At 37.4% G+C, this 27,077-nt stretch overlaps 1 protein-coding gene across 2 annotated transcripts; it reads left to right on the forward strand.

The window, feature by feature from the left end:
* Window positions 1-27,077, forward strand: SLC13A4 (solute carrier family 13 member 4). 2 transcript variants are annotated; one of them, XM_021288403.2, is made up of 16 exons: window positions 1-904; window positions 6,963-7,091; window positions 9,754-9,890; window positions 10,433-10,614; window positions 11,301-11,355; window positions 13,010-13,049; window positions 13,856-13,933; window positions 15,357-15,547; window positions 16,824-16,943; window positions 19,762-19,863; window positions 21,056-21,157; window positions 22,193-22,320; window positions 23,430-23,563; window positions 24,425-24,586; window positions 26,057-26,194; window positions 26,849-27,077. In XM_021288403.2, exons 1-16 carry the CDS (start codon window positions 806-808, stop codon window positions 26,984-26,986), a joined length of 1,935 nt encoding a protein of 644 aa, XP_021144078.1. In that variant the 5' UTR covers window positions 1-805; the 3' UTR covers window positions 26,987-27,077. The 2 variants fall into 2 exon arrangements, with proteins under 2 accessions (XP_021144078.1, XP_064890752.1); XM_065034680.1 differs by lacking the exon at window positions 6,963-7,091 and having other exon boundaries at window positions 593-904.

A 27,077-nucleotide genomic window follows, 5' to 3' on the forward strand; every position in this document is an offset into this window, starting at 1 on the left:
ACAGTCCTCATTGGTGAATTAGAGTTGCATGAAGCTTTTTAACAAGTTTTTCTCTTGAGCCCAAGCATAATCTGTGTTGGAATTGCCACCCTGTGAATTCCAAGCTCAGGGCAAAAGTAGGGTAAAGGTAAATACAAAGTAGAAGCCAAAGTTACAGCAAGGAGACAAAATCTGGAAGAACTGCAGATGTTTTTGTTTTGTTTTGTTTTGTTTTGTTTTTTAGAAGGAATACCTGCAATTGTGCTTCTGTGCACTGAACAGTAGAATTTTGATTTTAATAATTTTCCAGCAGAAAAGAAATCTGTATTTGAGACATTCAGACTATCAAACAGGAGGAAAAGAAGCAGCCTCAAACAGATCTCACCCAGTTAACAAAAAAAGGAATTACATTGCTGGATGATGGAAGAAAAAAAGCCTTCTAAAACATGGGGATAAGAATGCAACATGCCTACACCTGTGATTCTGAATTAAATAGAAAAATTGTCAAAAGATCACTATGATCCAACTTGCAGACCTCTGCATGTTACGGAGTGATAAGGTTTTGGATGTGCTGGTGAGCCCTACTTAAACTGAATGTCTTTTTAATTGAAAGTTCATTAGGTTTCTTTTAAAAACAACAGATTAAAGAATAAACTAATTAAGAAAACTACTTTAGATGACTGGGTGGGGACAGGAAATGAAGCAGTGAGAGGCCTTTCAGGGAAATCCAGGCACAGGTGAAGAAAAACGTGGAGTGGAAGTTGGAGTATCTGAGGAACCAGAGAAGCAACCCAAGGAGAAGAAAGCCACCAGAAAATAAAGGAGTATGGCAATGATCAAGGACATTCTCCGGTCCAGGAATCTTTTGCTCGTTGTTCTCATTCCACTTCTGCTGCTTCCTCTGCCACTTTTATACCCCAGTAGTGTAAGTACATTTTCATTTTCTTTATAACAAAGCTTTGAGTCCAGTACATAGTCATACTGGATAAACCTGCCGTGTGCAAAAGAAATGGAAAGCAAGCATTGCTCTTAGAAAAATCAAGGACTTAAACTTTGAAGGACTGGGAATGCCACTGAGAAGTCAGCACGGTAAGAACCACAGCCACCCCGAGTTACGTTACAAGCAGAGCCGAAGAGCTAGGTGAAGCTAGTAAAAGCTAGTTAAAGCAGAAATATTGTATCTCTTTCTACAATAACGTGTGTGTGGAAGGGGAACCAGTACAAACATAACCACTAAAATTTTCTTTAAGTAGAGGTCTTTAAAAGAATATTTTTAGTGTCATTAGTTTTATGCATGGAGGGACTGTCAATTTAGTGAGGGTTTATAGAGCAGCAATTCAAGTGAGGAAGGAGCTAAGACTCAGTGACAGACATGTAGGACCATATATGGCATCCATTATTCTAAAGCAGCTATAGACACTACTGAAACATTGCAGCTGTGGCAGTGGCCAATAAACAATAGTTTAGAGATATACACAACAATCCAAATGAGGGAATAGTTTGTGCTTAACATGCAGACCAGGGAATGTGAGTGAATGCAGTTATTAATTCCCGATGTTACTTTGGAGCTACTGAGTGCCCTTGGCCACATGGTTACTTCTTCTCTATGCATTTATCTGCAGTTGTAAATGATGAAATAATAATGTTTTCCTACCTTGCAGAGGTGGTGATGTTTAACTTATCAAAACTTGCAATGAATCAAAACTTCTGCAGGTGGTGCTTCTATAATGCTAGACATAGATCTGGCCAAATAGTGTAGCAATTTCCATTCCTTCCTCTATCCTGTTAAAGATTAATTATTCTTTCTGGTACCAAAGGATTTATTAGTACTACTACTTTATCAAATAGAAATGCAAAGGATTAGAAATCATATAGCAGTTTTCAAAAATGAAACTAGTATTTTGCTTGGAAAGAAAAACAGGATCCATAGAAAGGAAGTGCTCCTGCACCACTGAATTGTATGTTGCACTTTGGGTGAGTTTTCCTGCTCTGAAGTTCAATGTATATCTCAGCTGCCTTCTTTTAGTAGTTTTCCATCTCTTCTGTATCATAAGAGTAAATGACTGGTAATCATGTTCTTCTTCAGAGAACTGAAAGTTTCACCATTTCACAGAGGTGAACCCTTTTTTTTAAAAAAGGCTTTAATCTTGCTTGTGACACTGGAATGGCAACGTAAGAACAGATACTCCCTGATGTGCCTGTGTGGCACTGTAACTTCAGCATGCTCTATGTCCCTTGAGAACCTCTCCTAGGAAACATGAGATTCACTGCACTAAAATTTGTCACTTGTGTTTGTTCCTTACTGGATCCAGAAACACAGAAAGCAATAAGGAAACTCTTTAGTAACTCTTTAATATGAGTGTCAGAAGTTCAATAACAGTATTGCTGCAAGAATTGCTATTACATTAATACAGTACAAGCTCCTCTGCACTATTATTCTGCACCTCATGGTGTTGCTTTACTGCATAGTGATATGAAAAGCCATCAGATGTTTTACATCCACTTTATGTATACATGAATGACCATAGATGGAAAAGTATAGTTTGAACCTGACCCTGAGTTGTACTAATGTTTGTAATGCTGTTAAGAAAACATCTACTCAAAATAAGCTCAGCTGACAATACACTATTCAAATGCTTTGGTGCAGTATTTACTTTATTGCAACCCATTCACTATCTATACTTCTTAAACCTGAAGATTAAATTTGTTGCCTGCTGACTTGCTTATGTTTTCATTTCTCAGACAATTATATTAGATTTCTGTCTTTTAGAGATCAGAATTACCAGGTGGTCTATATTTGCATTTCTTCAGGGAATCGGCTTGCAGCTACTTTCATGTTATCAGCATAAATTTGGAAAGGTCAAAGGAGCATTACATATGTAGCAAGTAGCAATAGTGGTCAAAGGCAGCATGAGGACTGAGAACTGTTTGTAGATATGGCTTATGGGAATAATGTTCACAGCTTATTTTCTATTATTTTGTGACAATAAATGATTGGGTAAAAACCAAACTGAATAAATTTTGCTTGAATTCTTCCCTTTCTGAAGTTTATACCTGAACTATGACTTGCACAGCAGGTTCAGGACACGCATAAGTGCCTTTCAAGTCATAACATATACAGAAAAAAATATTTTGTGCTTTAAAAACCATGGGTCTTTTTCATTCTGTTCCTATTTCTCTCATTGCTAATAGTAACATGTGAGCATTTCCTGCCCCGCCCCACCCCCTTTTTTTTTTTATTTTTCTCTTAATTTTCATCCACTTTTTTTCACAAAGCCACTGGTGATACCATAAATCATGCCAGATGAATTCATTCAGTTGTGGGCACAGTTTCCTATGACCTCTGATCCTGTGGCCACACTGAACCCAATCAAGGAGACCTAGATTAATCCTCAAAAGTCAGTAAGAGTTCATGTGAGCTGTGAGACCTGCAACTTCAGGTGATGTTGACACCTTGACATACCAAATCAGCAGAATGGACCCTAAAGCACAGAACTTGCTCTGAACAGCCACGGATGGCATACTTCCAGTCACATTTGTTTTTATTTACACAAGCTTAAGGGAGAGAACTGTAGTGTAAACCCATCAGCTCAAAGATGCTAGTCCAGAGCCTGGACTACCTCTTCTTCACACAGCTTAAACACGTGCCAGCATGTAAGATATGCAAAGCACATCCTCAAGTGGGCAACGTTCCAACATAGAGTTTATTCTTTTTAATCATGATGAGGTCCTCTGATGTATGAGTTAAAACATTTTTATGCATGACTCTTATTATGGAATTTTTATCCATGGCTTCCTTTCAGCTCTTCTTTTCTTTTTCCCTAAGGGACTGACTGAAGATAGGTGCTAGTCCCTCCAATACCACGTTTTCCTCTTACATACTTCAAGCCCTGATGTGGGCTTAACAGTAATTTTGAGTTGTACAACAAGAAGTGAGAAGGGTGAAACAGTTAAAATTATACAGCCACTACTTCAGTCCAGTACTTAGTAGCTCCAATAACTATTAATGAAATATATAAATTCAGTTCACTTAAATAGAAGAGATTAATATGGTTTATCTTGGAAATGAGCTGGCTTAAAGCACTGAGAAAATAAATAATGAAAATTTCTAGACAAGCTGATTAAGTTTTTAGTGGAGATTATTGAACTTGTTTTTTCTGGTACTTACTACCCACTTTAATACTATTTTAAAATGTGCTATATTTTAGTTTTGTTTGTAAACTGATTACAGCATAGTTTGTCAGAAATACAAAGACTCAGTGCCCATCCCAGATAGGTTTTGATAGAGATGCAACTCCTCTTTGTCCTGTTCTGTTTCCAGTATCAGTCTGCTTTCTTGCTACACACAGAGAAGCAACAGAAAATAACTATCTATGCTCAATGATATTAAAGAGAAGTACATTTTTGGAGTGAGAAAATAATTTGGAATCAGGCTAGGATTAAATTAATTTTATGAATTTTGGCAGAACACCTTTCTTGGATTTTATATTTGCACTGCTTTAAAGTAAAAATCAATGCTTTTTCATTAAAAGGCATTTTTCTCCCCAGACAGCTGCTAGATGTCATACAGAGCCCATGCAAACATAGTAGTTTGTCAGCAGAAACTAAAGAGTTTAAAAAAAAAAGTGTCAAATAGTCACTAGGTCACAAAAATGACCCTATGCTCTACTCTATGCAGAATATCAACCATGAAGTATAATGTAGTTAAAGGTGACTGAGCAGCAAGTTTGCTAATGTTTATGAGCCAATCCATCAGCTTTGTGACTCTCACCTACAATAGTTTTGTCTTCCTAGTAGAAATTACTAAAAATCTCTGATACTGTCATCTAACTTTTATAATTATTTCAATTTTTAAGTGACAACTTGAAGTTGTTACAAATTGAACACCAGTCTGGAGTTTCAAACAGCATAGCAATTCCATTTTATAAAATGCATGCTTTATAATCCATGAATATTAAAAACCAACCAACCAAACAAAAACCAACAACAACAAAACACCTTTCATTTCATCCATTGTAAGCCACACTTCTTAGCCTCTCTTACTGTTTTTTTCTTGGTAGCAATGAAGCTACAACTACAATACAACCTTTCATTGATATATTTTGCTGAAGGACCTGATCATAGAGGACTAGTGAAACCTGTACTGGAGAGTTTAAAGCTGAAACCACTCTTCTATAATAGTTAATGAAGAGAAACAAATACACGTATTTCTGTGTAGTTCAGGGTACTTGTCTATTCATAAAGTAACAATCCAGAGCTAAATTTCTCCAATAGCCTTTCAGATACCCTTTATAGTCTCTAAAGTAATTGGACTTTATTTGCTTCAAGGAAATTGCATTTGCCTGTTAACTTTTTCAGTTATTTTGGTGGCCATGTTTGCTTGGATCAGAACTTTTTAATATTGCATTTTTTTTTTTCTGAAATAGAAGTCAGAGCAAGGTCTGGCAGCTAATTTAAACCCAAGCTTCTCAGTAAGCTTGGCTGCAACTTTTAAGCAAGTAAAGGAAATGGCACATAGCAACCTATGTTAACTTTTTCTTTGGACTGTGTTTTGCCTTTTATTACAATTAGCAGTACTAGAAAAGAGGAACAGCTTGTTAAGGGTAATGTAAAAGGGACATGTATAAACATGAATTTATATACGAACTATTGATTCATTCAACCGAATGCACATCCCTGTGTAGCCTTACTTTAGGGTTTGTCATCTTGTTAACAAAACTGATGGAAAAAAAAAAAGTTTAATACATGCTCATTAATTTGCACAGGGATCTGTGGGAATTGTTTGTGTGACTTCTTGAAACTGCTTAATTTGGGAGTCATCTGATCAGGAAACAAAAGTAACAAAATTGTATTTTAACACACAAATCATATTTGTGAACAGTTAATTTTCTAAACAATAGACATTATGAGCTGTGAATCCATATGGCTCAATAAGTTCACATGGAACACCCAGTGAATACTAAAAAACAGGTAGATTTATAGCTGGTGTAAATCAATGTTGACCTACTAGCTTACATAGAACTGTGAATTAGATTCAGTACAGGAGCTAGCTTCAAATTTGAGGAAAAGACACTTTTTGAGGGTAATTTCTGTAATTTTTAGCAGAATATATTCTCAGATTTCTAAGCCTAACAAACTGAACCTAAGGAGAACTGCACTGAATGCCATAAATAAAGACATATCTATCTAAAAAGCAGACCCGAAGACTTAATGGACTAGCTATGTTTTCCCATAAAAATATTCATCAGGCAGCACCTTTCTCTGTCACATCCCAGCTCTCCATGAACACTCAGCATGATGTTATCATGGTTTTCTCTACCAGGACCTTAGAAAGCAGCAAATTTTGTTAACTCTATTAACCCATGATCTTTAAGTCCTTCAGGTCTTTGGTCTTCTTCCAAGGGTCTGTGGAAATTACCCGAGATAATAAAATCAGCTGACAAAAAATGTAGGTTTGCACAGTGTTTATAAAAAACAATCTTTCAGAGTATTTTCTAACAGACCCACAATGTAGCCTTGTCCATGCTATGGCAAACATGAACATTCTTATCTGCTCATGAAAACTAAAGGTTCCTGTTCTTGACCAATATTAGAGAGAAAACTCTGTAGAAATACCAGTTCTACAGGCCCAGTCTAAAGAGTCATGGTTTAACATTTGGTAAATACTGGATTATGGAAATCGGACAAATCTGTAAATACACTTGGAATCATTGTTTTGCTGATAAATATGTTTATCCTAATGCCTTGCCCTAGTTTATATGTGACACCTTTCAATAGGATCATCTTCTGGAGTTGGTCTTTCAGGTGGTGTCCTAGATTTCACACTCAAACAGCTGTACCTTAGGAGGTCCTTATGCAGTCCTTATTGATTTTTTTTTAAGTCCAGGCACCCTCAGTCTGATGAGTACTATGAACATATTCACAAGGCTTCCACAACAGGTGGTGGGGCAGTAACACTTAACCTCTGTGGTTTCTCCCTACAGGAAGCCTCATGTGCCTATGTGCTGATTGTGACTGCTGTATACTGGGTCTCTGAAGCAGTACCTCTTGGTGCAGCAGCCTTGGTTCCTGCTTTCCTATACCCACTTTTTGGAGTCATGAAATCCAGTGAGGTCAGACCAGTGTTCACTTCTTCATCATTTAATATTCTTATTCTCAGTTAATTATTTGAATAAAACTAACATTAGTAGACTAGCAAGACTAAGAGGTATGGGAGGAAGAGGTTTTAATCTTGTAATGTGTAACTTGGGTGAAGCAGCTCTTCTACTGAAGACAGGTATAGGAAAGGTTGTATTAGCCAAGAGGGGTGTGCATCCTGTCAACTACTCCATTGCAAACAATTCCCAAAACCTATTACATCAACGAATCCCACCTTTTCCCTCTTCCATAACCCTGTCAACAGCACTTTTGGTCTATAATGTAAAGTTTCCTTCTAATTGTATTTATTATAGATTGTGTACAAGGCAAGAGGCTACATATTCTAAAAACAGTTACCATTTATGGTATAAGACTAAATAATTTTGTTATCCAGGTGAATGTCTAGTCTTTTTGCCAAGATGTAATCTTAGTGCCACGTTGTAGTCATGCGTTCTAGGCAAAGGCATAGCTGTAATAGCTGTACAAAAACATCTCTATGATCAGATATGAATTTGCTTACTTGAGGGTTTATTTTTTTTTCTTATTCTCTTTCATGATATGCCAAGAATTCATTTTATTTCACCTACAGCTTTTTTACCCTTGCTTTTTTCTCTCTCTTTTTTTTTATTTTTTTTTTTTTTTTTAATTCTGGAATGAGGGGGTATCACTCTTGGTTTACAAAGACTAGAAATAAAGACAAGAATACAGAAGAATATATAGCAACCATAAAATTGTTGAATTTCTAACAGCATCTAGCACTGGGCATAACCATAAATGGATGGAGTCAAGCATGAACCAAGAATTTTATGACCTGTCTTATTCCTCCCAGTGGTATAACAACTGTGTAATATAATCAGGTACATTTCCATACCAATACAGTTAAATATTTTTTTTTTTTTTTTTTTTTTCCTAACATAAGGGTAAAGTAGTTACGTGTTTTCATTAAAAAATTCTGCACCATACTGGAGAAGAAAAATTTAAGGGCAGCCTGACAGAAATTCAGTGTAGTATCAAATTAAATGACAGTTAGACTAGTGAGACTACTTCAGAGAATGTAATATTTGCTTTAACAACAGAAATAATACCTTGTATTTTAAAACAAACAACTCTCATCCTGCTGCAGTATTTCCAGTCTGCTGATCTGGGGTGCCAAAGAAATGCAGGCCTCTTGCTGAGCAGATTAAACCACAAATAAATGACAGGGGCTTAAGAACATGAGTCATTGTGTCATATATGTGTATGTGTGTATTAATAAGAATATTAGTATTCACTTGTTTCTCCAAAATGACTGTGAAACGAATGAAGGAGAACAACAGATTCTTTGTGTTGCTGGCTTGATGGATTCCTTTCATTCATTTCAAAATCTTTTTTAACAAGGTAGCAGGAAAATAAAGAAAGTTAATGAGAAAGAAACCAGTGGAAGAAAGCCAGAAAAGCGATATTTAAAAGTTCTGGCACACAACTATTATAGTCAAGTCTATTTAGGTCACCAAGGGATTTGTTAAATAAATAGAAAGCCTTAACTTGGTGCAGCTTTCACAAAATAACATTAGTGTCGTTCTTCCACTTTTACATAGGGGCATCAGTATAACTGAGGACAATGGAAAAAATACTGCTTCTGCTGATTTTAATTGTTTTAAAATGCTGGCACTTATGTTTGGTTAAAGGGATGGTTTTAAACTGAAGAAACTACATTTTTGGAAAGATATTCCAGCAATAGCTTGGAAAGGATTGCATCAGAACGAAATGAAAGAATGAGCTAGACTCCAAGCATCTGTTTAGAACTTTTATTTTCACCTATTTTGTTTGCTTTCATGAGCGAGAGTGCACACACATACACATGTGGGCGCAAACGCTTTGGTTTGCTTCATTTATTATTTTTGCAGTCACACATTCTTGCATCTTAGCAAGCCACGCATTCAAGAATTCTGCTTTGGAGGACCATGTGTGGTCTCTGATTGTTTTTTTCCTGAGCCAGCTGATGATTTTTGCTCATCCGCTTTAAATTAAAATTCTCTTTTTTTGAAACTTTGCCTTATTTTCCTGATGCATGGAGATGGATTTCCATTGTGATAAGTTTTAGCACAGGGTTTGTGGATCATTACAGCAGTATCCCAACCTTTATTAATTGCATGTAGAGAGTATGCCCCAAAGGACTTTTCCTGAAGCTGTAGGTTCTAGGGATGCTACATTTTGCCCAACAGTTGAACAAGACATAAGAACTACAAACAAGATAGACAATGACATCTTCAGAATTAAAAAGCAGATGAAGCACATGAATTAGCTGTCTTCAGTGCAGGGCTTTGTCTGTGGTCACTTCAGGCTGGACCTAGCTGTGTGTGATTAACTGCAGGCAGGGAACATTCTGCTCAAAGAAGCAAAATTTCTCTTGAACTCTTCAAAGCTGAGAAACCTACTAACAAGTGGCTATAGAGACTTGTTAGTTGTAAACACAACATGAAAGAGATGAAAGAGAACATTTTGATTCATGAATTCTTCATTTTCTCCAGCTCCATATCGTTCTTTCTCTAGGGTAAAAAAAATCCACACTACCATATTTCTTCACATGCAGCATGCTCTCTGTGTAGGGTAGTTACTGTTTTTTACCTGACTATTTCCCCCTTTCCCTTAATGCAGGTGGCTGCCGAATATTTCAAGAACACGACTTTGCTCCTCATGGGTGTGATTTGTGTGGCAGCTTCTGTAGAAAAGTGGAATCTCCACAAGCGAATTGCACTGCGCATGGTCATGATGGCTGGAGCAAAGCCGGGCATGTGAGTGAACCTTTGACTTTGGCTGACAGCACCAACTTGGAAGAGCAAATAACAACTCCAATTTTCCCATCCATGGGCAGAAGCCAGCTTGGTTTGGGCTCTTTTTCCTGTCCTCTTTTCCTTTCAGAGTTTGAAAGCTTACAGATTTTCTCATCCTTTTTCTACCACCTCCTATTCTTTGGCTTGTTGTCCCTTTGTTTTCTATTTTTTACTGATGCTGATTTTAGTCTCTCTATTCCTTCATTGCCTGTTGTTTAGCAAATACAAAATGAAGTTTAAGTCCTGACTATGATGAAAATTGCTGTTTCTCACATCACATGCTGATTTCCACATAGTGCAGAAAATGGCTTCCAGTGGTACACGGTCTTACGACAGTTCTCAGCACAATGCAGCACTTCATCTGCACATAGCATGGTAGCTTGGCACCCACAAAAAGAAAAATACTCTGTGTAGTTATCACTTGACTAATGAAAATGTTAGGCAAGGAGGCCTTTAATATTTCTGAAAGTTCCTCAAGAAGGGTTTCCTGTGTTGTATTCCAGGTTGCTTCTTTGCTTTATGTGTTGTACCACAGTGCTCTCCATGTGGCTTTCCAACACATCCACTACAGCCATGGTGATGCCAATCGTGGAGGCAGTGCTCCAGGAGCTAGTGAATGCTGAGGAGGAGCATGAGATCATCAGTACTGCAGGCAGCACCATTATTGAAGAAAACGAGCCAATAGGTATTTGTCAATATTGGCCATTTTTTTTCTCATTTGTTTGTCAGTGACTAGACTCATTGATACACATTATTCAAACTCTGCTGAGGTCAGAGCTGTCTGACTTGTACTGCCAAAGATGCTGGTTCATACTCTCTCTTTTCATTTTCTGATATTTCTTAAAAAAAATGAAAGAAGGTTTCAATATGTGATGGAACAACTGGGGCTGGGAAACTATTGATGTTGAATTAGGGCATGTACTAGAGTTTGTGTGTTATGAACTCTTAGGTCATAGGATTTTACAGAAATTTCTGAGAAGAAATGTACAAGAGGCCCCAAAGTGTGCTCTGTGACAATCCCACACTTGCCCTTTCTATTCCTGCCCTTCCAGCTCTAAGGTACATTTTGTTCATTCCTTCCTAGAAAGAAAGAATTTGGGAAGAAAAGAATCTCTCTTTCAATTGACAGATTCCAGGCTGAAAATGATGTCATCTAACCCTGTCTATTATACATAGGTATGATAGTGGTTTAATTGCCAGAGGCATGTGATTAGGACAATAAGACACAATAAAATTATGCATAAGGGTCACAGAGAACCTGAGAGGGTTCAGACAAGCTTTTGTTTGCAGTAGGTTCTCCATATTCAGTGAAGTAGCCCAGGGGCTCAGCGCAGTTCTTACCCTAAAGTCTGCTTTCTTTTTTTGTTGCAGGTCTCAGCGAAAAGCATGGCCAGCCTTCACTGGAGCTTATCTTCATCAATGAGGAGTAAGAATGAACCCTGTACATCACGACCGGAGATTTGAGCCCTACACAGGTTGCAATGAGATGAACCAAGCAGTAGAGCCAGGAAATGCAAGCAGAAGCTTATAAGTGAATGTTTTCAACATGACTGACAAGGAAGGGTTATATGAGAAATGAGATTAATGTAATGGTCTGGATCTCATTAAAGCTTCCCAGGATTTATTCATTTTTTAACACTATGGGCATTTTAGAGAGAAGGAAAATGTCTCTCAGGGTTTGAAAGATCTTCTTTTGAAGCCTGTGTTTGTGCTGTATATGGCAGTGGTGCCCATAGATTTTTATTTCTGTTCCTCTGAAGGCACAGTAATGAAGAGGATCCAAGCACAATATGGAGTGCCCACAGGACATATCCAGAGGGAAGACACTTAGAGAGGATTCCTGAGGAAAGTCTGAACCATCAAGAGTCAAGAATGGATGGCAGGAGAAGGGAGAACAAACAAAACCCAACCCTCCCCCCCCAAAAAAACAACCTTTAAAATATTTATTTCAATAGAGACAAAGTTCTTCAGAAGTTTGAAACACTAACAGTTTCAACCAGGTCTCTATTTGGGGTAAAGTCTAGTAAGGTTGAATGGACAGGTCAAGGAAAAGACTACTTTGCCAAATTATCAAATTAACCAGCAGTCCAAGATACAAAGGAAAATATTTAAAGTTATTGTCCTAAAACTATGTTATAGGCTAAATCCTGAGTAGCATCTTCTTACAAGGTATGAGAGTAAATTGCACAGTCCCTTCTTGAGCTTCTTCTGTATTGTTCATAAGTGTTCAAAATCAAAGAGAACCAATTTCTTGCTACACTTAAAGCAATTTACTTTAAAACAAACATTGTCATTCAAACAGCACATGTTGATCACCTGAGGTTAACTTGCGAAATACTTTTCTATTAGTCTAGAGACTAATGGGTTCACCAATATTCCCTCTGTTGTTATCTCTTTTTATCCAAGCCATATTTTCTATGCAATATAGAATCAAATTTTCAGTTTGACATTGTGCCATTAATCCCTTTAAGCCTCTTGAAGAGTATGTGTGGAGTATTTCATAACAGAGCTATTATTAAAATAGTATTACTGAATAAGAGCTTGAAGCTTAGTGGAAAAATGAAAGTAGCATATCTTCAGAAATTAGATCTGTATTCAAGGTCAAAATAAAAGTTCAGTGGTATATTTGCATGGTCCACATGCCGAACATGACAGATTTCAGTAAAGGTTTTAATGTGGTAGAGGTAGGTGCTGAGAAACAGCATTGAAGACATTGGTGGGAGAAGAACTTGAGTAGAACGAAACAGTGGTAGTGCTGGATTGTCTGGTGATTCACTCCACTGTGAATGGAGTCCATTCCTAGAATGGAGTGTACACTACCCAGAATATAAATTTTTTTCTTGTATGGAGGTGGAACACCATTGCTACAGATCTAGAGGTAGAACTGTGAAACATAATGACAACTCTTGAGTATCTGGCCAAGATGCCACACAAGAGGTGTTAATAAATGGTGTTCTTCACCATTTCAGTAGGCACTAGTTCTCCTGCAGATATTGCTCCTCCTACCCATGATGTGTGCCTTTTGAGGGAGGTGGGTGAACAGGCATTTTTAAAGTATATTTTCCTTTCTTTGTTTTTAGTGCCACTACTACTGACTTCAGCTCCTTGATGCACCCAAAGGTATTGTCATGGGTAGTATCTTCTGAGCTATGCTGTCTTCTAATGTAGGAACTATCAGAGCAGTGTCCACACAGCTCTGCAATGAACTACTGCTTCCTTTATTTCAAAAAAAGTAGTGGTTGTTGGCAGAGAGTATGTATCACAGAATGTCCTGCTTTGTATTTAACCTGTCAGTCCAAATCAGGTTGGGGAACATTAACTCTGTAGTGTTTGTTATACTTATTGCTGGAGATCCTGAAATCCAGTCAGCAAATTAACAATTACATATGGTTTCTAGCAAGTTCAGATATGATCTTTTATTGTCCAGGTATTGCTAACTTCTTCAAGCTGAGGCACCTCAGTTACTAGAACAATCTACACATATCACAAAGTCATAGCTTCTATCAAGTGATCTACTAGATTCTGTTACATGGCAGAGGGACAAGACCTAAACTTATTATAATATGACTTTTAAGATCCCTTTAAAATAAAATCAGGTTGTTGGTTTCTTTTTTTTTTTTTTTTTCCCAGTGTAAAGTTTACAGCTAAAATTTTAGTGTTTGGGTTTTTGTTTATTTGAGGTTTTCTTGTGTTGTGGTGGGTTTTGTTGTTGTTGGTTTGGTGGCTGGGTTTTTTGTTTGTTTGTTTGTTTTGTTGTTGTTTCTTTTTTTTTTCTTCCCTTTTTTGTTGTTGTTGGTTTGGTTTTGTTTGTTTGGTTTTGGTTTTTTTTTGATCCCCAAATCCCATGACCAAGCATCATCAATTCTGATCGAAGTGCTCCTACTAACACAAGAAAGGCTAATCTCAAGGCATTTGCCTTCTTACAGAGTATGAATGGTGTACACATGATAGCCAACCCTATTGGAATGATGAATTCTAAGAGCAATGGGCAGCACCTACCTCAGGTAAGAAGATATTAGACCCAGCGGTTGATGTAAAAGACAGATGTGAACATCACCTGCTTCCCACTGGTTCATATTTGTTCCTTGTAAGCTGTGTTACAGGGAATCATGCTCCATCATCTTACAGCAGTCATGGTTTGGCCCTTTGCTAGTTCTTGCTCCCATTTAGATGACCCCAGCACATATATTTTCAGAAGACCCTCCCCAAAGACTAGTACTGTTCATTTGGCTTTGCATTCAGGAATATGATCATGTTTCTCTTCTTATTTGGCGGTTCTACCTTCTTTGTTTTTGCAAAGCCTCCTTGGAAAATAGCCCAACCCAAAAATAACAACCTCTGACACACAATATCCTACTCAGAACTAAATTAGCGTCAGGCATGGACCACATAATTGTTCAGCCAGTTCATTAGGTAGTCTTAGTATCCACCTCCTTTCTGTTTTCCCAAAAGTTCACGCTCAAAATCCTCCATTACATCAGTCCATTCTAGTATTTCTACTTGTCTTAAGTGGACCCAAGAATGTGATTTCTGTTTGGACTACAATTACATAGTATCTTAATGATATAAATTGATGTCCAGGAAAGATTAGGCTAAAATCAATACACAAGAATTTGCATTTGCAGTTCAAAAGAATCTGAGTGTATCGTTTCAAAAAAGGCTGCTCCCAATGCTTGTTTTCCTCTTATACCCATTCCCCATAGGCATTCAGTGGTTATTTTTTAACAAATATACTCACTTCACTTTTAACCAGCAGGGATTTTAGCCAGGGTACCCTCAGGATGATGATGAACATATAGCATTTCTCATTTTACTACATAAACCCAATTCCAAACTAACAAATTCAACAAATCTGAACCTCTTGCTGTCTTTTTCTTGATTCTAACATAGAGACTTTCCTGTCACTGCTAAGAAACTGCTTTTGGAGAAATATTTTCCTGCAGCTTTTTCTTCCATATTCCTATTGCACAGACTTTTTCAAGCTGTTTCTGAGATCCCTAGCATTCTATTCCTAGTTAGAGGCCCTGACCCCAGTATACATGCAAAAAAATTCCACCAAGTATTTGTCTGGTGGCTGCTCATAAGCCTCAAAGATTATGGATTCCTACTGCTGCAGTGCTGGCATCCTGCCCAGCAGCCCACAAAGGCTTTCAGTACGCCGCTGAAATTCCAGTCAGAACTGGAGTCGGCCCAAACCATAGCCAGAAGTCCTATTACTGTTTGTCCTATATTTCTGCCACAGTCCAGGCAATTTCAGGCCCCTGGACAGATTTCTCATTCTGATGCCAGTTAACCCTGTGAAGAAGAAACTGCCCCCTCTTACAAAAACTTATTGTTTCTCTGGGACCGGTATCACCATGGCATTAGAACAAGGTGGGCTGCTGTTCTGATCACCTGCTTTCTTTGATTCGATGTATCCCCTCATAGACTCAGATACTGGTCCTGCCTCCTAAGCCCTCAGAACTGGAACTGAGCACTAAATACCGGTATCAGACCAGACATGACCACATGGTCTGTAAATGCCTCTCACTGAGTATCTCCTACGCTGCAACCATTGGGGGACTGACAACCATCATAGGGACCTCCACAAGCCTCATATTCTTAGAGCACTTCAACAAGTAAGTGATATTGTGGTTGTGTGAGAATGGTGGTGGGGTCATTATCATCTCTGTGGCTTTCCCCATGGGATATTTACTACCTTAAGGAACCCTTGTAAGACAGTATCTCTGAGGGCAATTTTTTCTCCTCCTCTAATGTTATTACTAGTCCTTAATGGTTGAAAGGGGGAGCTTAAGCCAATACATATCTGTGTCTTTCTCCCATGCAAACCAAAAATTCCTCATAATTTAAGTTTTTCAGCAACTTCTTTTGATTTTACAAACTTATTATCATGAAGGCAGCAGGCACCCTGGAAAAGTAAAAATGAAAGCCATGAAGATAGAACAAAGAAAACAAGGAGAAATGCTCACAAGCGAAGAAATCTCTTAAAATAAGCTTTAAGTTGTTCTATGGGTTCTTAGAAAGCAACTTCTTATGGTGAACCTGGAGGCATCACTAGAGGTATTTGGGCTGCTGAATGTGTAATGCAAAAATAAACAAACTTGGAAACACAGCCTTACACTTTTGCTTCAGAGAAGATGGGAAGCAACTCTCTGATCGGCTAAGTGTTTATTATATATGTCCAGAGCTCTCAAAGATATGAATGTTACCTCTGTCAAAAGACTGATGGTACTTCTCATGCACCAATATGTCCAAGGTCAAACCTGATTCTGATGAGCTGCTGCTGCCACTGCTGCCATGGTATCCTTCATTTCTCTCTCTGAAGTTATGGTAGGAAAGAAAACTAATTTCAGAAACAACCCTTTACTCAACAACTTGGATTTTACAGAATTTCCAAAGATCTTGCTTTTATGACAGTTCCATCAAATGCACATATCAGACATCTTTGCCAGAGCCCAACAGACTATAGAAATTATTTGTGTGGTCCACAATAAGACATGCAAAGTGATTCTAGGTGAAACCATTCTTAAGTCTGCCGACACTAGAAAGAGCTTTAAGAAAAACAACAGGTAGGGCCAAATTTTCCCTCCTGGTAATTCTAAGGGTTTTTGAAGCAGGTTAGACAATCCAGACAATCTGGTCTTATAGGCATAAAGTGCTATATGGCTCGTCTGTTCATCAGATGTGGTCAGTGACTGACATTCTTTGGGAGCTGGTTTCACTATGCACACATAATGTAACTGTTGCAAATAAGTACTGATGCATTTTTTCTATCATGCTATGGCAAATATATGTGCATATACATGAGTGTGCTTCTGTGTGTATCAGAGGTGTCTGCCCTTTTACTGTTCTAACTTCTTATGCATAATTTTTTTTTTTTCTCCCCCTTTACAGCCACTACCCAAATGCTGAAGTGGTGAATTTTGGAACCTGGTTTTTGTTCAGTTTCCCTGTCTCCCTCATCATGTTGGTCCTGACTTGGTTCTGGATGCACTGGCTGTTCTTGGGCTGCAAGTGAGTGCAGGTTGTTCAAGACACATGAATTACAAAAATAGGACATCTGTGGCTTGTCAAGAACATGTCTCATAAAGATGTTTCAAGTTGCAAATGACAAAAACTAAGGCACAATCTCCTTCTTCTTGCCAGAACAGTTACTGGGGGAAATCTTACTGCTTAGCTGCATGGCATAGGCAGACAGCAGTGTACAGTATTGCTGCCTGAGAGTGAAGTGCCTAGGTATTGCTGATGGAAAGCCTCACTGTGCATCCAATTGTTTTACACTCATGACCATGAGGATCCTGTTGTGGACCAAAAGTCTTGTTAAAAATTCTTTTGGGAATGTATAGCTTAATAGATGAATAAAAAAATAACTGCAAGTGAACTTTTCAGATCCACTCCCAGCTCAATGAAATTAATGTAAGACCAGTTAAAATTGAAGGTAAACAGACTCCCTATGTATTTCTATTTAAAGTGGAAAGGACTCTCAGCCTAAGAGACAGATACCTTTTGATACCTGTAAGTCTCTTAGCCCCAAACTGAGAACCAGGCTCAGCCTTCTAGTTCATTTGTACCACATATTCTTTTTGCAGAGGCACTCAGCAAAGTTAATGAAAATTGACTAAATGTGTGCGTTTAGAGCAGATTAGTTAATCTGCATTAAATTGTGGTGCAGACATATTTACTTAGAATTAAGGCAGCCTTAATTCGATTTAGTTTACTCCTTAAAGTAAGGTGAACTGACATCACTGATTTATTTCACCTAAGACAATTAATAAAATGATAATGACTTTTGCTTGCTGCTGACCTTGACTAGATGTGAAGAGGTAATTTAGAGGTGAATAGATCCATGTTCTTCTCTCAGCCAGTCTCCTGAGCCTTGCGGCCTTCTAGTTCCAAATTAAAAGGCTAAAATAAGTCTATTTTTTTTAATCTTGAGAGGAAACAGGCCCTAACATGACCCTCAATTGCTTTTTTTTTTTTGTAATAAATGAAATTCCACATTGCATCCAAGACCTCATGCTGTTTATTGTTGTTCTAAGTAATACCAGAGACTGAAGCATTATCAACTTTTTGAGAAGTACTGGTTCATTCCAAGTCTCCTTAATCTCTGATCCCTGTTCACTGTAGTTCATTAAAGAACATATTATGTTAGGAGCTTGGCTACAATACTCTGCCTTCACATCCTCCTAAGCCTAAAAACACTCGTAACATGCTGAAACAGCTGCTGAATGACTGTACATAAATGTTTACTGAATTCCCGTAACGTTCATGTTCTTTTCTTAGGAAACCGAGTGTCGTCAATCTGTTCTTACTTGATCCAGTTGGAATAACACATCAGACTTGCTTTTGAGGATCTAGACTAAGTCAAAAGGGAAGGATAATGGACCCACCAAGCAATTTTGCCAACAAAGCAGAGCTAAGATTAGAATTGTTGCTACAGAACTGGCCATTATAAATCAAATAGCTCTTCTCTTCTAGCAGCTACATTAGTGCTGCTGAATTTTACTGGAGTCTAACAGCAAGCTTTGCAAGGAAATTTAAATACTGATCAGTGCAAAGCAGTGCTAAGTATGCTAAAAATAAGTGTCATATAGATGCACATTTACAAGTGAAATGAAAAGCCTGTTTAAGAACTTTTGTTAAGCAGACAGGGCCTGACTGCATCTTGAGCTAAGCAAATTCCTTTGATAACTGGACTTAAGCAGAGGAGGAGAAAGAAGAGATTGTAATCCATGGTTTGGCCAGGACTATGGCATAGATATCTAACCAGGGTACCAAATGAGGTATTAAAATAGCAGGAACTATAAAAGCAGGCCATTGTGTTCTCATGATACTTCAGTCACTGAAGTGCCTGCTGCTGCGACCTGTTTCATGCTGGCTTAGCTGCAGATCTTTCTCAATCCACTCCACGCATCTCTGTGGGACAGCTGGAGTAGAAAAGCAGAAATCTGTGGCTCAAAGTTCAGCAAAGTAATGCTACTGGAAAGAAGAAAAGGAAAAGGTTAAAGTGAATTGCACATATCTTAATTTCAATGAGGAATGTCGAGGCTTTGTTTTAGTATGAAGGCAATATGAACAAAGCAAGAACTTCACCTAATTTTCATATAAATGTATAGTAGGTTTAAATGTATTCAGCTATGAAATGTGCTTGTGGTTATGTGTCCCCGGCAGAAATACAAGCATTTTTCACCAGGACAAAACACTAGGCCGATTGCCTTGGCCTCTGTGTCAGAGGCAATTTGGTGCCACACTGATTGTGCCTGGTTTAGAAACAGCTGTTGTTACTAGTAGTAGACAGGTCATGAAAGCTATTGGGATCCTCAGCACAGCTTTCCTCTGTTACTTACAGTGAACCTTGAATATTTAAGTGAAACCTGGGCTCAAAAGCCGGACTGGTTCACGTATGTGTTAGATACCCCTGATCTGACTGAGAAGCATACAGTTCCCCCATGAAAAAAAATCTGTTGATAGCTGACCTCTGACACAGAAAAATCTGGTCAGTGCCAGCAGTTTGAGGAAGCCTACATGAAGGGAGCCAAGCCACAGCTTGGGATGGCTCAGTGGTGCCGGTCAGGAATAGTCAGAGCACCCTGGGGACCTTCCTACTATGTCTAGAATTGATTCTCAGAAGACCTGAAAATTAGCCTATGCAAGGATCACATGCAATAATTTCCTTTCCCATTGCCATCAGGTCTTGCTTTAGTCACATCTTCTCCCAGCATCCACTGGCAATAGGAATTTTCAGTTTGCCTCATTGTTTTTATTTTTATGATTTTTTTTCTTTTTTTCCACTTGGTGTCCTCATCTAATTTTACTGCATTATCTGCCTCAGTTTTAAGGAGACCTGTTCTGTGAGCAAGAAGAAGAAGACCAAACGTGAAGAAATGTCAGAGAGAAGAATTCAAGAAGAATATAAGAAACTGGGAAATGTTAGGTAAAAAGGACCTGCTTTCCTCAGTAATATGCCTCTCTAGACTGGACCATCCTCTCATATTGCCTTCCATGTTGCCTTTGGCTCATTTTTCTTAACCTGTCAGCTTTTTCTCCTCTTTTCCAGGACAGGGGTAGAACTAAATGCAAAAATGAACTAAAATCAAAGACTTTGTTACTAGCATGCATTTATTTGCTCAGTTATTTATTTTTAAGGAAAATGAAATAAAAGGAAAGATTCATATTTATACCAGGGTCCAAAGGTCATCTGAGTCAAGGTTTACGTTTACCTTTGGGCTAAATCATTAAAGGACTCCCCTTCCTAACTCAGGCATATGCTTATTTTGGTGGATAGTTCACTATTGCCAAAGGCTTTGCAGCAATCTCCCATGTCATGAGATGTCCAGCCCTCTCAGTTGCCCATGATATTTTTTTTTATGATGGCAAGAAATCTCTCTTCAAAAGAGGATTTTGCAAGATTTTCATCTCTCAAAAGGGATGACACCTCATAAAATCCATTCTTCCCACAACACTTTTGTGTTCAAGCGAAATTTTCATGGATCAACTTGCTAATTATGATCAACTCTGAATCTAGACTGTTCAGACTATGTCTAAATATGAAAGCGTACTTAATTTAAATATATCGTAAATTAAACCTCTGAATCCTCAGGTCACCTTTAAACTTATATTTACTTCATGTGCTTAAAATATTTGTGCTTATCTAAACTGCAATTTGCTCTTATGCTTTCTGCATTTTTAAAAAATGCATTATAAAGTGTTTACAGTGGAATAGTAACATGAACTTTACCTTGTTACCACACTTAATCAGATAATAATCTAAATACAAAACAAGTATTTATAAATATTTTCCTTCAGGTCTTGCTCAGGAATGACTGAATTGCAAATACAGACTGATATTTTTAGCCTGTTCTTTACTGGGTTTAGATGGTTCTCAGCTGTTAGCTAAATGTAGAATTCTTTAATTCAAACTAATCTTCCTTTCTGTTTTCTGTCTGCTTTTTATCCTTTTAGTTGGAGGAAATTTCTACTTTCTTACTTCAGAAATTTACTCTTGGGTTTCCAGACACACCTTGGATTGAATTCCTATTTTATTTTATTTTATTTTATTTTATTTTATTTTATTTTATTTTATTTTATTTTATTTTATTTTATTTTATTTTATTTTATTTTTCTAGCTATCCTGAGATGGTGACTGGATTTTTCTTCATTCTGATGACCTTGCTTTGGTTTACTCGAGAGCCTGGCTTTGTACCAGGATGGTCTTCTTTTTTTGAGAAGTAAGTGAAATTCCCTAAACAACTGCAGAGAACTATGGCCTTGTATCTTCTGACTTTTGGTAATAATTTTGGCCATAAAACCTCACTGGCCACTTTTTAAAAGGTGGTGAAAAATGAAGCCTTTATTAAAAAATTAGGATTTTTTGCTCTTTAAATCATATCTGTTCACATGGTGGCAAATTGTATTCTTTCTCAGTAAGCAGAGTGAATTAACTAGAGAAAGTAAAATAAACATATTTCAAATGTAAAAAAAATAGGAGGGTCAGATTTTGGAGTGAAAACATTTTAGTGCATTCATAGAGAAGCTACTACTGGAACAGATTGCAATTACAATTAAAATTAAAATTTAAATATTCTTTTGAAAGAATAATTTTTAACAAGAAAATGTATTTTTGTGAAGATAAATTTTAACCAAAAAAGTCTCTTTCAATCAAATATTACACAGAATGGTGACTGAAGCAAATAAATTTTCTTTTAAAGAATGTTGAAACAGATTATATTAAAAGTATCTATGACACATAATGTACAAGTGATTCAAACTTTTTTTTTTTTAAGTTTCTGCTGCATAAAATTATTTTATTTTTTCCTCCTAATTTTGACAGAAAAACAATTTCTAACACTGGGATTTCCTGAGGATCTCTGGGGTCTAGCAGTCCTTAAAACAGTTTTTCAGACTGAGTTTTAAATATTTAATTTGAAATCAATCTACAGTTCATTTCTAAAAGACCACTTAGCTTTGACTTTCCCCAGTATGTGTTTACTGTTTCTTGCTTCTAGTAAATAAACAATTTTTCTCTACCTCTGAGTTAACAGATTTGTAAACCAAAAGGGATTGCTTTTTTTCCACTGGAATGTTTACAATTGTTGAGCAGTTATTGAATTTGGTTTAATAAATGGGAAAAAATCAAACCTGTATCCTTGATATGCAAACATTTCTCTAGTGGATTGTTAGTAAGATTTCAGATGTGGAAATACAACTTCAGCTACAATAATTTGCTTGAATCCATAAACCTTAACACTCTGTTTCTTTCCTAGGAAAGGTTACCGGACTGATGCCACTGTCTCTGTATTTCTTGGTTTTCTCCTTTTCCTCATTCCAGCAAAAAAGCCATGTTTTGGAAAAAGGGAAAAAGGCAAGGAGGATGCAGCAAGAAAGAGATCTGGTATGTTTTCCAGTGTCTTTAATGACACTTTTCTGTTGTCTGTAAAGCTTTCCAAGAATAAATTTTTACTGTAGAAGGTCAGGGTTCAGTTTCTTCTCTGATACCAGCCCTTCCTACATCATACCCCTGTTTTTTTTTGTTGATTTAACTTGTATTGTCTCATCCAGCAGATTACAAACAGATTTTGTATCTGAGGCCACCATTTCCTCTGTGTTTACAGAGTTATCAAAATTTAAGATTGAGTTTTAGGAAAGATTGAGATGGAGTTACATATGGAGAAGTATAATGCAGATGTTTGCAAAATCACTTGACGATAAGCTCTAGTAAATAATTTGGTCGTCACTTATACAGCAGAAATCACTGGTCAGTAAAGGTCAGACAAAGTTCCAATTTTGGGCAATGCTTCTTTCACAGTCTTCCTGATAATAACGATCATTGTAATTTCACATTTGCTTTTGGCTAGCACTGAGAGGTATTGATCAGTTTGCTGTGCCAGGCTTTCAGCTGTCACATATGAAAATACAATTGCCTGCATAGGGTCTTATGTAGCAACTACAAATGTATATAGTTACCGAGGTTTTTTTAATACTGATGTATATGCAACATTTAGGAAAAATGCTACTCTGTAACTCCTGCTTCAAGAAAATATTCAGGCATCTAAAAAAATAATGACTGCTTATAAAATCTAGGGACAAAAATGCACTTAATCAAGCTTCACAGTTTACAGGAAAAAGAAAATGTTCTTCTTTGAGGAAATAATCCCGTTGTAACTTCATTTTTGTAGTCTACAGATACTTTGCACATGCATATACACAACAGAGCCCATGATCCCTCAAAAATCTATAAAACAAAACACAGATGTATATAACTATTCCCATCAACAGAGCAGCCAATGGGAAATCAGAGAATTTGGGATTAATATGCTACATTTTCTGAGACCAAGCTAACCAGCAAAATAGGCTACACACTTTTTCTTCACCTCTCTCACAGATGGTACTCACAATAACTCCCATGGATATTACATTGTTCCTATTAGTGCGGAAAACATGAAGATCCTTGCAAAAAGACCAGTGCAATATGGGTCACTAACTTGCTTTGTTTTGATATAGGAGATGATAATGAAAGGTCAACAGAAATTAACACACTGGATCCCATCATTACCTGGAAGGACTTCCAGAAGACCATGCCCTGGGAGATTGTAGTGTTGGTTGGAGGGGGTTATGCCTTAGCAGCTGGATGCAAGGTACTGATTTAGATTTTATCTTCCTTCCTAAATATATATATATGCATATATATACATATATACATATATACATATATATACATATATATATATACCTAGATTTTATCCCTTTGTATGCTCCTCAGTTTGGAATTACAATGTTGATACTTTCAGGTTTGTATATACAACCTAGCCCTTACTCCCTACACTCAATGGAGAACTCTCTAGCTAACAAGAAGATAGTTAGGCCTCAAGTTGATTGTATAAGGATAGGCATCTACTGCCATCTCAGATGCTTTAGAATATCTAGTTATTTCCACAAACCTGGCAGACACAGGATCTGAGGGAGACCTCACACTTTCTCTATTAGCAGCTAACCAAACAGAGGGGGAATATCTCAGCTGCCACTGGATGCTCCTATTTAGGCAACTGAGTCAAGCTTCTTGCACTGATTGGAAAAATCATGCTCTAGGCTCTGCTGACTATATCCACACTCAGTATACTTTGTGAATACACATCTAGGTCTTGTATAGACTCCTATATGTAGACAGCTAAATCTGTGTATTTCAATTTCAAAATTAATTCTACCCAGTCTGCGCAATCCTTTATCACCAATTTGCGATACTACAGGTGCTAAAGAAAAAGGGAATATCAGCCTTGGTGACTATTCATTTTATTAACTGCCAAATGTATCTCTTTGTTAGTACGGACAACTGTTTATTAGGCACTGCACTGAAATCCAATTTACCGAACAAAAGGAAATGCAATAAGCATTGACCTAAACTTTGTTTATTTGCTGGTGGGTTTCTCACACTGCCCCAAAAATAATGTGTTTTACGAACTAAGTGCTTAGTCACTCTTGTGCTTCTGTCCTTTCCCCAGACCTCTGGCCTCTCTACATGGATTGGACGCCAAATGCTGTCCCTGAGCAGCCTTCCCTACTGGGCTGTAACTCTGCTGGCTTGCATTTTGGTGTCCCTGGTAACAGAGTTTGTTAGTAATCCAGCAACCATAACCATCTTTCTGCCTATTTTATGCAGCATGGTGAGTAAAAACAATGACATTTTTAGCCTTTTATTTCCTAACAGGCTCATGGGAATGTTTCAATATGTCAGCGTATTGGCACTCTGATCGCATGAAACCCAGCCTTGGTTCCCAAGCTACTGTTCTGCAGTCTTGGGTTTAGGAAAATTAATAAACTTGGGCAGCCAAAAGCATATTTTAGCACCAAGAAATTTATTCAATACCTCTTGAACAAAGTAAAAATACAGCTTCTGTGCTGAGGGATCCATAGTCTAAGAAAAAGTGATGGTGCAATCAAGAAGACAGGTGAAGTCCACATAAAGCTTGAGATACTCTTATAAATGTTATTTTAAATGTGTTCATTTGTTAGTAGTCACCCACTCATTATTTGTAAGAAAAGGCTGTAGCAGTGAATTTTACATCAGATTAAAATGTGCTCCAGGGGGTGATCTGGTAAGTGTACTATCATCCAACAAGGAAAGTGGAGATATTAGTAAGGGACAGGAAAAAATTGAGAGATTGATGACAAAGACAGAGGAAAGAGATACGGATTTCATTCTGTATTGGAATAGCAGTTACAGAGAACTGTAATTTATTTTCTGTTAAATAATACGAAGTTTTTGCTACCAAGAATGCAGGTCATTAATCATGTTTCCCTATTGTAACAATTCTATAGGATTGTCTCAAACTGCACCCTGTGAACAACTCTGAAATAATACAAAGATATGCTCAGATGAAAATAAATAATTATGTTTGTATGGTTTATGAGTTCAAATTTACCTCTGCTCCATGCAGAAACAGACTCCTCTAAAGAGAAATTTAGAGCAGTAATCTACTTTAAGTAGTCTGTACTGCCATTTTAAGGCAGTCTTTCTTTTTTGACTCTAAAAGTAACCTGGAAACACTTCCACCTCCAAAAGGAACTTAGCCTTGTGAATCCTTCCCTTTCCCTCTAACATAAAACCAGACCATAGCAATGTAAATTAAAATGTGAAATTTCACCATCGCTGAAGGGTGCAGTGGAAGAACAATTCCTTAGACCACTGTAAAAAATATTCATCGTTGCCTCCTTGCCACATGAGTTTGGACGACGAGAAACAAGTTTTCTTAACCACCATTCAGACGGACATTACACAATGGTCTCAGTATCTTCAGCAACAGGAAGAAGTGTTGTGACCTCTCTTGGCTGAAGACTACGTTGGCAATCAGTGTTAAGATCCGGAAGACACAACACAGAATGACACGGAGAACAAGTGCGAGAAAGAGCAAAGGCGGCCTAATAGTAGCAATCTCCATCATTCCTCAGTGTGACACGTCTCAAGAGAAATCCATGGAGGATAACTAACTCCAAATTATAGCACTATTCTCCTAAAAAAACAACCAACCTAAAAACCATCACAACAAATAAAACAGAGAGGGCCCTTGCATCCTACTTGTAAGCAGTGGCTTTAATTGGTTAAGTGAAACATCTCTCTCCTTCTCTCATTCCAGTCAGAAACCCTGCTTATCAACCCTTTATACACCCTGATTCCTGTCACCATGTGTATCTCATTTGCGGTGATGCTGCCAGTGGGTAACCCACCAAATGCCATCGTCTTCAGTTATGGGCACTGCCAGATTAAAGATATGGTGAGTCTTGAGAACAACTATATTCTCCCATGCTTCATGAGACTTCAATACCTTGTCCCCACATCCAGCAGCCAATAATAATAATAATAGTAATTATGATACTGATGCAAAAATAAATTCATGCTGATCTGCACCTCTGTTATGCGACCAATCTATCAGGTTTAGAACACCCACACATCTGCTGTAGGATACACACATTTCTCATCTTTAATTTTATGAATGTAACTGTCTAAAGAGGTATCAAAAGAACAGGACTACACAATCCTTTGCATTGACGTGTTAAGCACAGGAGAGCATGAGAAAGTAGATTTATCACATAGCTCCACATTAAGTCATATAGTTATCACCCTGCTATATGTGGTATAAGACCCCATTCTGATTATGTGACTGAGAAGTTTAAGTGACAAACTGAGCAATTTTCCAATGAGATAGATCAGTTTCCAGCTATCACTTCTGAATATTTCTACAATGTATGCTCTAATATATAATACTCTTTGTGCTTTTTTGGCTTTAGAAATCAGTATACATAATGTATCACTATATATGTAAGTCAGTTTATGTATATGCACACACCCTATTTTCTTTTTTTTACCATATTAACTACTTTTTATCAAGTTGTCATTGATCTTGCTCTGATGCATTTTGCTTTTGTAGGTAAAAGCTGGCCTTGGTGTAAACCTGATTGGCCTGGCTGTTGTCATGGTGGCAATCAACACTTGGGGAATTAGACTCTTCCAGCTGAACACTTTTCCAGAATGGGCAGCAGTTGGCAACGTCACTCGCCAAACATAATCTCCAATAAAAAAAAATTAAAATAAAAAAAAAAAAAATAAAAAAAGGAAAATAAAAGAGAAAAAAAGGAAAAAAAAAGTGCAAAACCAAA

The sequence above is a fragment of the Columba livia genome, chromosome 1 (assembly GCF_036013475.1).
Source record: "Columba livia isolate bColLiv1 breed racing homer chromosome 1, bColLiv1.pat.W.v2, whole genome shotgun sequence".
In the NCBI taxonomy this organism is placed as follows: domain Eukaryota; kingdom Metazoa; phylum Chordata; class Aves; order Columbiformes; family Columbidae; genus Columba; species Columba livia.